Source organism: Musca domestica, unplaced genomic scaffold (genome assembly GCF_030504385.1).
Source record: "Musca domestica strain aabys unplaced genomic scaffold, Musca_domestica.polishedcontigs.V.1.1 62, whole genome shotgun sequence".
NCBI lineage: Eukaryota > Metazoa > Arthropoda > Insecta > Diptera > Muscidae > Musca > Musca domestica.
Genome location: NW_026712369.1, coordinates 2,067,042 through 2,078,525, shown reverse-complemented (window position 1 = coordinate 2,078,525; position 11,484 = coordinate 2,067,042). Strand labels below are relative to the sequence as shown.

Genomic DNA, 11,484 nt, shown 5'->3' with positions numbered 1-11,484 from the left:
GCTATAAATAAACGTGGATTTTTTAAAAATATTTTCTTCGAGACTATAAATAAACGTGGATTTTTTTGAAAATATTTTTTGGGAGACTATAAATAAAAGTGGATTTTGTAAAAATATTTTTTCCGAGGCTATAAATAAACGTGGATTTTTAAAAAACATTTTTAAGACTATAAATAAACGTAAATTTTGTAAAAATATTTTTTCCGAGGCTATAAATAAACGTGGATTTTTAAAAAATATTTTTTCCGAGGCTATAAATAAACGTGGATTTTTTTAAAATATTTTTTCCGAGGCTATAAATAAACGTGGATTTTTTTAAAATATTTTTTCCGAGGCTATAAATAAACGTGGATTTTAAAAAAATATTTTTTCCGAGGCTATAAATAAACGTGGATTTTTAAAAAATATTTTTTCCGAGGCTATAAATAAACGTGGATTTTTTTAAAATATTTTTTCCGAGGCTATAAATAAACGTGGATTTTTTTAAAATATTTTTTCCGAGGCTATAAATAAACGTGGATTTTTAAAAAATATTTTTTCCGAGGCTATAAATAAACGTGGATTTTTTTAAAATATTTTTTCCGAGGCTATAAATAAACGTGGATTTTTTTAAAATATTTTTTCCGAGGCTATAAATAAACGTAGATTTTTAAAAAATATTTTTTCCGAGGCTATAAATAAACGTGGATTTTTTTAAAATATTTTTTCCGAGGCTATAAATAAACGTGGATTTTTTTAAAATATTTTTTCCGAGGCTATAAATAAACGTGGATTTTTAAAAAAATATTTTTTTCGAGGCTATAAATAAACGTGGATTTTTTAAAAATGTTGTCTTCGAGGCTATAAATAAACGTGAATTTTTCAAAAATATTTTTTTCGAGGCTATAAATAAACGTGGAATTTATTAAAAATATTTTTTCGAGGCTATAAATAGAAGTGGAATTTATTAAAAATATTGTCTTCGAGGCTATAAATAAACGTGGATTTTTAAAAAATATTTTTCCGAGGCTATAAATAAACGTGGATTTTTAAAAAATATTTTTTCCGAGGCTATAAATAAACGTGGATTTTTTTAAAATATTTTTTCCGAGGCTATAAATAAACGTGGATTTTTAAAAAATATTTTTTCCGAGGCTATAAATAAACGTGGATTTTTTTTAAAATATTTTTTCCGAGGCTATAAATATACGTGGATTTTTAAAAAACATTTTTAAGACTATAAATAAACGTGGATTTTTTCAAAATATTTTTTTCAAGGCTATAAATGAATCCGGAATTTTTAGAAATATTTTTTTCGAGGCTACAACTAAACGTGGATTTTTAAAAAACATTTTTAAGACTATAAATAAACGTGGATTTTTTAAAAAACATTTTTAAGACTATAAATAAACGTGGATTTTTTAAAAATATTTTTTTCGAGTCTATAAATGAATCCGGAATTTTTAGAAATATTTTTTCCGAGGCTACAACTAAACGTGGATTTTTTAAAAATATTTTTTTTCGAGTCTATAAATGAATCCGGAATTTTTAGAAATATTTTTTCCGAGGCTACAACTAAACGTGGATTTTTTAAAAATATTTTTTTCGAGGCTACAACTAAACGTGGATTTTTTAAAAATATTTTTTTTGAGGCTATAAATGAATCCGGAATTTTTAGAAATATTTTTTTCGAGGCTACAAATAAACGTGGATTTTTAAAAAATATTTTTTTCGAGGCTACAACTAAACGTGGATTTTTTAAAAATATTTTTTTCGAGGCTACAAATAAACGTGGATTTTTAAAAAACATTTTTAAGACTATAAATAAACGTGGATTTTTTAGAAATATTTTTTTCGAGGCTACAAATAAACGTGGATTTTTTAAAAATATTTTTTTCGAGGCTACAAATAAACGTGGATTTTTTAAAAATATTTTTTTCGAGGCTATGAATAAACGTGGAGTTTTTAGAAATATTTTTTTCGAAGCTATAAAAAACGTGGATTCTTTAAAAATATTTTTTTCTAGGCTACAAATAAACGTGGATTTTTTAAAAATATTTTTTGAGTCTATAAATAAACGTGGATTATTTAAAAATATTTTTTATAGGCTATAAATAAACGTGGATTTTTTAAAATTATTTTTTTCGAGGCTATAAATAAACGTGCATTTTTTTTAATATTTTTTTCGAGGCTATAAAAAAAGTGGATTTTTTAAAAATATTTTTTTCGAGGCTTTAAATAAACGTGGATTTTTTAAAAATATTTTTTTCGAGGCTATAAATAAACGTTGATTTTTAAAAAAATATTTTTTTCGAGGCTGTAAATAAACGTTGGTTTTTTTAAAGAAAATTTTTTTCGAGACTATAAACAAACGTGGATTTTTTAAAAATATTTTTTTCGAGACTGTAAACCAACGTGGATTTTTTAAAAATATTTTTTTTCGATACTATATACAAACGTGGATTTTATTAAAAATATTTTTTTCGAGACTAAAAATTAACGTGGATTTTTTAAAAATATTTTTTCGAGACTATAAACAAACGTGGATTTTTAAAAAATATTTTTTTCGAGACTATAAAAAAACGGGGGTTTCTTAAAAATATTTTTTTCGAGACCATAAATAAACGTGGATTTTTCAAAAATATATTTTTCGAGACTATAAAAAAACGGGGGTTTTTTAAAAATATTTTTTTCGGGGCTACAAATAAACGTGGATTTTTTAAAAATATTTTTTTCGAGGCTATAAATAAACGTGGATTTTTTAAAAATATTTTTTTCGAGGCTATAAATAAACGTGGATTTATTTATAAATATTTTTTTTCAAGGCTATAAATAAACGTGGATTTTTTAAAAAATAATTTTTTCGAGGCTATAAATAAATGTGGATTTTTTAAAAAAAATTTTTTGAGGCTATAAATAAACGTGGATTTTTTAAAAATATTTTTTTCAAGGCTATAAATAAACGTGGATTTTTTAAAAATATTTTTTTCGAGGCTATAAATAAATGTGGATTTTTTAAAAATATTTTTTTCGAGGCTATAAATAAACGTGGATTTTTTAAAAATATTTTTTTTCGAGGCTATAAATAAACGTGGTTTTTTTAAAAGTATTTTTTTCGAGGCTATAAATAAACGTGGATTTTTTAAAAATATTTTTTTCGAGGCTATAAATAAACGTGGATTTTTTAAAAATATTTTTTTTTTCGAGGCTATAAATAAACGTGGATTTTTTAAAAATATTTTTTCGAGGTTATAGGATAAACGTGGATTTTTTAAAAATATTTTTTCGTGGTTATAAGATAAACGTGGATTTTTTAAAAATATTTTTTCGAAGTTATAAGATAAACGTGGATTTTTTTAAAATATTTTTTCGAGGTTATAGGATAAACGTGGATTTTTTAAAAATATTTTTTCGAGGTTATAAGATAAACGTGAATTTTTTAAAAATAGTTTTTCGAGGTTATAAGATAAACGTGGATTTTTTAAAAATATTTTTTTCGAACCAATAAATAAACGTGGATTTTTTAAAAATATTTTTTTCGAACCAATAAATAAACGTGGATTTTTTAAAAATATTTTTTTCGTAGTTATAAATAAGCGTGGATTTTTTAAAAATATTTTTTTCGTAGTTATAAATAAGCGTGGATTTTTTAAAAATATTTTTTTCGTAGTTATAAATATGCGTGGATTTTTTAAAAATATTTTTTTCGTAGTTATAAATAAGCGTGGATTTTTTAAAAATATTTTTTTCGTAGTTATAAATATGCGTGGATTTTTTAAAAATATTTTTTTCGTAGTTATAAATAAGCGTGGATTTTTTAAAAATATTTTTTTCGTAGTTATAAATAAGCGTGGATTTTTTAAAAATATTTTTTTCGAGACTCTAAATAAACGTGGATTTTTTAAAAATATTTTTTTCGAGACTCTAAATAAACATGAATTTTTTAAAAATATTTTTTTCGTAGTTATAAATAAGCGTGGATTTTTTAAAAATATTTTTTTCGAGATTCTAAATAAACGTGGATTTTTTAAAAATATTTTTCCAGGCTAATAATCAACGCGGATATTTTAAAAAATATTTTTTCGAGGCTATAAATAAACGTGGATTTAAAAAAAAATCGGGGCTATAAAAAAACGTGGATATTTTTAAAAATATTTTTTTCGAGATTATTAGAAAACGTGGATTTAAAAAAAATAGGGACTATAAACAAACGTGGATATTTTTAAAAATATTTTCTTCAAGATTATTAATAAACGTGGATTTTTTAAAAATATTTGTTCAAGGCTATAAAGAAATGTTTGTTTTTTAAAAATATTTTTTCGAGGCTACAAAAACGTCGATTTTTTAAAAATATTTTTTTCGAAGCTATAAATAAACGTGGATTTTTTTAAAAATATTTTTTTTGAGACTATAAATAAACGTGAATTTTTTAAAAATATTTTTTTTCGAGACTATAAATAAACGTCGATTTTGTAGAAATATTTTATTTCTCGTTTAACAACAGCGTCCATAAGTAGTTATTCGGGATGTTCAAATACATTGTATTCATTTTAGCATACATTAATTAGTTCTCAACTTTTATTTAGTGTGTAGGTCTAATTCATTGTCAATCGGAGCTTTGCTAATAACTATAATTATCAATTTACACAAACCTATTAATTTTTTTGCACTTTTTTAGTGGACAAAAATTGTGGGTCTGGTCAAAAAAAAAAAAAAAAAAACAAAAAAAAAAATTATCTTTAATTCCATAAACTTTTAAGCACATTCGTATACGTATAGACCAATCAATGCATAATTAACAAATTTAAAGAAAAAAAATCAGTTGTTTAGTGTATTTTTTAATTATTACCGGCTACGATTATCTGACGCCAAGTGTTTCAATATCAAATTGAAGATCAAGTTCAAAATGTAATATCTTAATAGCATCAGTATGTACATGCGTATTAGAAACCTATAAATATCAACAATGTAGATATAATTAACACAGTTTGAGTTTATTCGCATTAAGCAACTCGTGTGTGATTATAATTGAAAACAAATTAAGAAAGTTTTATTGGATTTATATCGTCTGGAGGATATATTGTGCGGTAACAACAATAAGAAGCCAATCTGCAGTAAAGTATGCCCACCAGGTGTCATTCGAAAATTCGTGAAAAGACCAAGTATAGATGGGCTCTTGAAAAATATTTTAAAAAATCCACTTTTATATAAAAAATATTTTTAAAAAAATCCACGTTTATATATAGGCTCGAAAAAATATTTTTAAAAAATCCACATTTATTTATAGGCTCGAAAAAATATTTTTAAAAAATCAACATTTATTTATAGGCTCGAAAAAATATTTTTAAAAAATCCACGTTTATTTATTGCCTGGAAAAAATATTTCTAAAAAATCCACGTTTATTATTGCCTCTAAAAAATATTTCTAAAAAATCCACGTTTATTTATTGGCTCGAAAAAATATTTCTAAAAAATCCGCGTTTATTTATTGACTAGAAAAAATATTTCTAAAAAATCCACGTTTATTTATTGGATAAAAAAAAATATTTTTAAAAAATCCACGTTTATTTATTGCATCAAACAAATATTTTTAAAAAATCCACGGTTATTTACAGCCTCGAAAAAAATATTTCTAAAAAATCCACGTTTATTTATAGTCTCGAAAAAATATTTTTAAAAAATCCACGTTTATTTATAGGCTCGAAAAAATATTTTAAGAAAATCCACGTTTATTTATAGTCTCGAAAAAATATTTTTAAAAAATCCACGTTTATTTATAGGCTCGAAAAAATATTTTAAGAAAATCCACGTTTATTTATAGGTTCGAAAAAATATATTTAAAAAATTCACGTTTATTTATAGGCTCGAAAAAATATTTTAAGAAAATCCACGTCCGAAAAAATATTTTTAAAAAATTTACGTTTATTTATAGCCTCGGAAAAAAAATTATTAAAAAATCCATGTTTATTTATAGCCTCGAAAAAATATTTTTAAAAAAATCCACGTTTATATATAGTTGGAAAAAAATATTTTTAAAAAAATCCACGTTTACTTATAGTTGGAAAAAAAATATTTTTAAAAAAATCCACGTTTATTTATAGTTGGAAAAAAATATTTTTAAAAAATTCCACGTTTATTTATAGTTGGAAAAAAAATATTTTTAAAAAAATCCACGTTTACTTATAGTTGGAAAAAAAATATTTTTAAAAAAATCCACGTTTATTTATAGTTGGAAAAAAAAATATTTTTAAAAAATCCACGTTTATTTATAGTTGAAAAAAAAAACATTTTTAAAAAAATCCACGTTTATTTATAGTTGGAAAAAAATATTTTTAAAAAATCCACGTTCATTTATAATCTCGAGAAAATTTTTTTAAAAAATCCACGATTATTCACAGCCTTGAAAAATTATTTTTAAAAAATCCATGTTTATTCATAGCCTTGAAAAAATATTTTTAAAAAACCCACGTTTATTCATAGCCTCGAAAGAAATATTTTTAAGAAATCCACGTTTATTTATAGCCTCGAAAAAAATATTTTTTAAAAAATCCACGTTTATTTATAGCCTCGAAAAAAATATTTTTTAAAAAATCCACATTTATTTATAGCCTCGGAAAAAATATTTTTAAAATATCCACGTTTCTTTATAGCCTCGAAAAAATATTTAAAAAAAAAATCCACGTTTATTTATAGTAACGAAAGAAATATTTTTAAAAAATCCACGTTTATTTATAGTAACGAAAGAAATATTTTAAAAAAATCCACGTTTATTTATAGTAACGAAAGAAATATTTTTAAAAAATCCACGTTTATTTATAGTAACGAAAGAAATATTTTTAAAAAATCCAAGTTTATTTATAGCCTCGAAAAAAATATTTTTAAAAAATCCACGTTTATTTATAGCCTCGAAAAAAATATTTTTAAAAAATTAATGTTTATTTGTAGCCTCGAAAAAAAAATATTTTTAAAAAATCCACTTTTATTTATAGTCTCGAAAAAATATTTTTAAAAAATCCACGTTTATTTATAGGCTCGAAAAAATATTTTTAAAAAATCCACTTTTATTTATAGTTTCGAAAAAATTTTTTTAAAAAATCCACTTTTATTTATAGTTTCGAAAAAATATTTTTAAAAAATCCACGCCTGTTTATAGTTTCGAAAAAATATTTTTTAAAAAATCCAAGTTTATTTATAGGCTCGAAAAAATATTTTTTAAAAATCCACATTTATTTATAGTTTCGAAAAAATATTTTTAAAAAATCCACGTTTATTTATAGCCTCGAAAATATATTTTTTCAGAAATTCCCATCATCCCCAACCCCAGCCTCTCCCAATGACCCACCTAAAACCCGCCACCACTTACACTTCCTGTTGCCTACATGAGCCGGTAAAATTATTGGCCTCCACCGAAAGCCTAAATGACATCCAGCCAAAAACTATACCCGGATTTTTCCGAGAATGTTGTGAAAAATACCAAACCCACACAGCCTTGGCTTACAAGGCAGACAACCCCGGCCACAATTCCAACAACTGGACCCACATAACCTACAATGACTACTTCGAAAATGTTGAAAAAGCCGCCTTAGCATTACTCCATCTTGGCGTTGAGGCTCGCTCCTCAGTTGCCATACTGGCGGCTAATTGTCCCGAATGGTTTTACATTGAGTTGGCAGCGTTACGTATCAATGCTGTGGTGGCTGGGATTTATACAACCAATTCCGCGGAGGCAGTCTATCATGTTTTGGAGACATCCGATGCTTCAGTGGTTGTGGTCGACAATAGCCAACAAATGGAAAAAATTCGAGCTATACGTTCACGTTTACCCAAACTGAAGGCTATTGTTCAATTATCGGCACCTTATGATTTTGAGGAAACTGATGAGAAGAGCGGCTATTACTCGTGGGCGAATTTAATGCAGCTGGATTTTGGAAAGGGTTTGCGAAACGAGTTATTATTCCGTGAAGAGGATGTGGCTGCCAATATGTGTTCTCTGCTGATATTTACGGTGAGTGATTTTTGGTTCTTGTTTCGGGTATAGATAAAAGTTCATAAAAACCAGAGCATATTTTCAGGCGAAAAATAATCTTCGAAATTTGGGATGGGAAAAGGTTAGTCATCCGCGGCCAAACAAAACCGAGTGAATCTAAGTAGGCCTCAAACCGATCATATAAAGGAAAGAGAAGATCTCCATAGGATTCTTCTATAGAATGCAAGAGCCCTTAGGGGTCTTCCATGGAATAGAAGTACCCTTAGGGGTCCTCTATAGAATAGAAGAGCCCTTTACGGGTCTTCTATAGAATAGAAGAGCTCTCAGGGGTCTTCTATATGGAATAGAAGAGCCCTCAGGGGGCCTTCTATATGGAATAGAAGAGCCCTCAGGGGGCCTTCTATATAGAATAGAAGAGCCCTCAAGGGGGTCTTCTATATCGAATAGAAGAGCCCTCAAGGGGGTCTTCTATATCGAATAGAAGAGCCCTCAAGGGGGTCTTCTATATCGAATAGAAGAGCCCTCAAGGGGGTCTTCTATATCGAATAGAAGAGCCCTCAAGGGGGTCTTCTATATGGAATAGAAGAGCCCTCAGGGGGCCTTCTATATAGAATAGAAGAGCCCTCAAGGGGGTCTTCTATATCGAATAGAAGAGCCCTCAAGGGGGTCTTCTATATCGAATAGAAGAGCCCTCAAGGGGGTCTTCTATATCGAATAGAAGAGCCCTCAGGGGGGTTTTCCCTAGATGACCTCTTTGGGGTCTCCTATGGAATAGCTGACCCCTTCTATGAAATAGTTGACCCCTTTGGGGTCTCCTATGGAAAAGTTGACCCCTTAGGGGCCTTCTATGAAATAGTTGACCCCTTAGGGGTCTTCTAAGAAATAGTTAACCCCTTAGGGGTCTTCTATGGAAAAGCTGACCCCTTAGGGGACTTCTATGGAAAAGTTGACCCCTTAGTGGTCTTCTATGGAAAAGTTGACCCCTTAGGGGACTTCTATAGGGTAGATGGTCTTCTAGAGAATAGCTGACCACATCGCCGCTAGTTTCGAAGACTCATCCCAAATTACATTTTTTTCTCCTCTCTTGCAGTCTGGCACTGTGGGCCTGCCCAAAGGCGTAATGGTGTCTCACGATGCCGTACTCTATGTCGTTCAAGCCTTGAATAAATCCTTGACGCAATTAAAACCCGGCATGGAATCCTGTATAACCTACTTGCCTCTCAGCCACATAGCTTCTCAATTTTTCGATATCTTCCTGGGCATGCTAAACGGAGCTAATATATATTTCGCCGACCGGAATGCCATGAAGGGTACTCTGTGTGAAACAATCAAGAAGGTACGGCCAACCTGGTTTTTTGGTGTACCCAGAATTTTTGAGAAACTCATTGAGAGGCAGGCGAAAACGGAAGAAGAACAGAAGACACTGTACAACAATGCTAGGGAACTGGTTCTGAAGCAGTATATGGACCAAATGGCAGGGTAAGAATTGGTGTAATTTTTAATGGAAATGGCATTCAGGAACATTTTTTTTTTAGAAATATTTCGGCCACATTGGCCCCTGGCTGGGCTTTGGATATTGTCAAGGAAATAAAAATGGGGTTGGGTTTGGATTGTCTAAAGTACTGCTTTACTGGTGGTGCCTCCGTATCGGAGGAACTAAAACTGCATTTCCTCAGCCTGGATTTGCCCCTGGTCGAGGCATTTGGCATGTCAGAGACCTGTGGCGGTGTGACTGCCGATTTCAAGCGGCCAAATCTGCAGACAAGTGGTCAAGCCTTGGCTGGCGTGGAATTTAAAATTGATAGTCCCGATATATATGGTGAAGGGGAGGTAAGGATACACTTTAATATTTTTTTTATTTTATTTTTTAATTTTTGGCATTTCAAAATCTTTAGATTCTAATAAGAGGCCGCTGTAATTTCATGGGTTATCTGAAGGAACCCCATAAGACCAGGGAAGCTTTCACGGAAGATGGCTTCATCAAAAGTGGTGATATTGGTCAGCTGGATGCTGGTGGAAATGTTTACATCAATGGCCGTATAAAGGAGATTATCATTACTTCGGGTGGAGAAAACATACCTCCCATTTATATTGAAGACCAAATCAAAAAGCTGTTGCCCTGTGTTGGTAATGCCATGGTCGTGGGTGATAATCGGAAATATTTAACAGTGCTCTTGACATTTAAGGTTAGAAATGAAAATTCAATAAAAAAATAAATTTGTATTTATTTCATATTTGATTTGAAATTATTTTTTTAGACTCTCATCAATCCCGATACCGGTTACCCCACAAACGCACTACTACCTGAGACCATCCAATGGCTGGCAACACTACAAGTACACTGTACAAAACTCAATGAACTTTTGAATATTCAGCTACCAGAAAATCTCCAACATTTGGATTTCAATAACATAGAAATTAAACTGGATCCCAGGGTATTGAAAGGTTTACAGGATGGCATTGATAGCTACAATCAAGTGGCTCTTTCAAATGCCCAGAAAATACAATATTTTAGAGTGTTGCTACATGACTTTTCAATACCAACTGGGGAATTGGGTAAGAAGAACATATGTCTAATTAAATAAATTTTTTATTATTTTTTTAATTTTTTCAGGACCCACCCTCAAGAGTCGACGCAGTTTTGTTCAGCAGAAATATGCCAAAATTATAGATCAAATGTACAATTAATAAAAAAATGAATTTTTAACGGGTATTTAATTTTTGAAATAAAAAAGCGGAAAGTAAGTCAAAATGACTTTAAATTAGGCCGGGCCGAACTTTTTATACCCTCCACTTCTATGTTTATTAAAGAAAAATGATATAATGAAAGAAGTGAAATATGTTAACTTAGAATTCCATATTATCATCTTATTCGGTTCGGAAATTGAGGTAGAAACCTTCAAAATACCGAAAATCGGAAGGTAACATACGAATTAGTAGACCTGAATAAACGATTTTTTGCAAGGAAAGAACTGACCTACCAAGAACCCCAATTGTCAAGTTTAGCTAATTTATTTGGATATTGTGGCAGAAACCTTCAAAATGCGGGTCACAGATGGAGTGTATGACAGATGTACCAAATGATTTTTTTTTTTTTTGAAAATCGCGCTATAAGTGTACGAAAAGTACTAAAATGTACTACATTTGGTTAGAACTAAAAACTTGAAATTTTGAATGGGAATAAGGGTTGAGGAGTATAGATGTCTATTTAAAGAAGTGTGTACTCAAGTACACGAAAAGTACTAAATGGTACTAAATTTAGTTCAATTTGAAGGACAAGATGGAATTTCGTACTTCCCTCGGCGGAGACCGTAGAGCGTATATGTCAACGGACAGTGGTTGTTGAGTTTGCTCTTTTTGCTTTATCCTTGCTATTCATCAAAGACCCTTGGCGATCACCGCAATCCTCGTTTATTTATAGCCACGAAAAAATATTTCTAAAAAAATCCACGTATATTTATAGCCTCGAAGAAATATTTTTACAAAATCCACGTATATTTATAGCCTCGAAAAAATAT

General features: G+C 28.9%; 1 protein-coding gene across 2 annotated transcripts; it reads left to right on the top strand.

Annotated features, from left to right (window-relative positions):
- Positions 1-4,971: 4,971 nt before the first annotated feature.
- LOC101899799 (long-chain-fatty-acid--CoA ligase heimdall-like) lies at positions 4,972-10,661 on the top strand. 2 transcript variants are annotated; one of them, XM_059129546.1, is made up of 7 exons: positions 4,972-5,066; positions 7,279-7,984; positions 9,057-9,445; positions 9,502-9,796; positions 9,862-10,152; positions 10,225-10,522; positions 10,581-10,661. In XM_059129546.1, the coding sequence occupies exons 2-7, from the start codon at positions 7,313-7,315 to the stop codon at positions 10,652-10,654; spliced, it is 2,019 nt and encodes a 672-aa protein (XP_058985529.1). In that variant the 5' UTR covers positions 4,972-5,066; positions 7,279-7,312; the 3' UTR covers positions 10,655-10,661. The 2 variants fall into 2 exon arrangements, with proteins under 2 accessions (XP_058985529.1, XP_019891907.1); XM_020036348.2 differs by having other exon boundaries at positions 4,978-5,098.
- Positions 10,662-11,484: the final 823 nt, after the last annotated feature.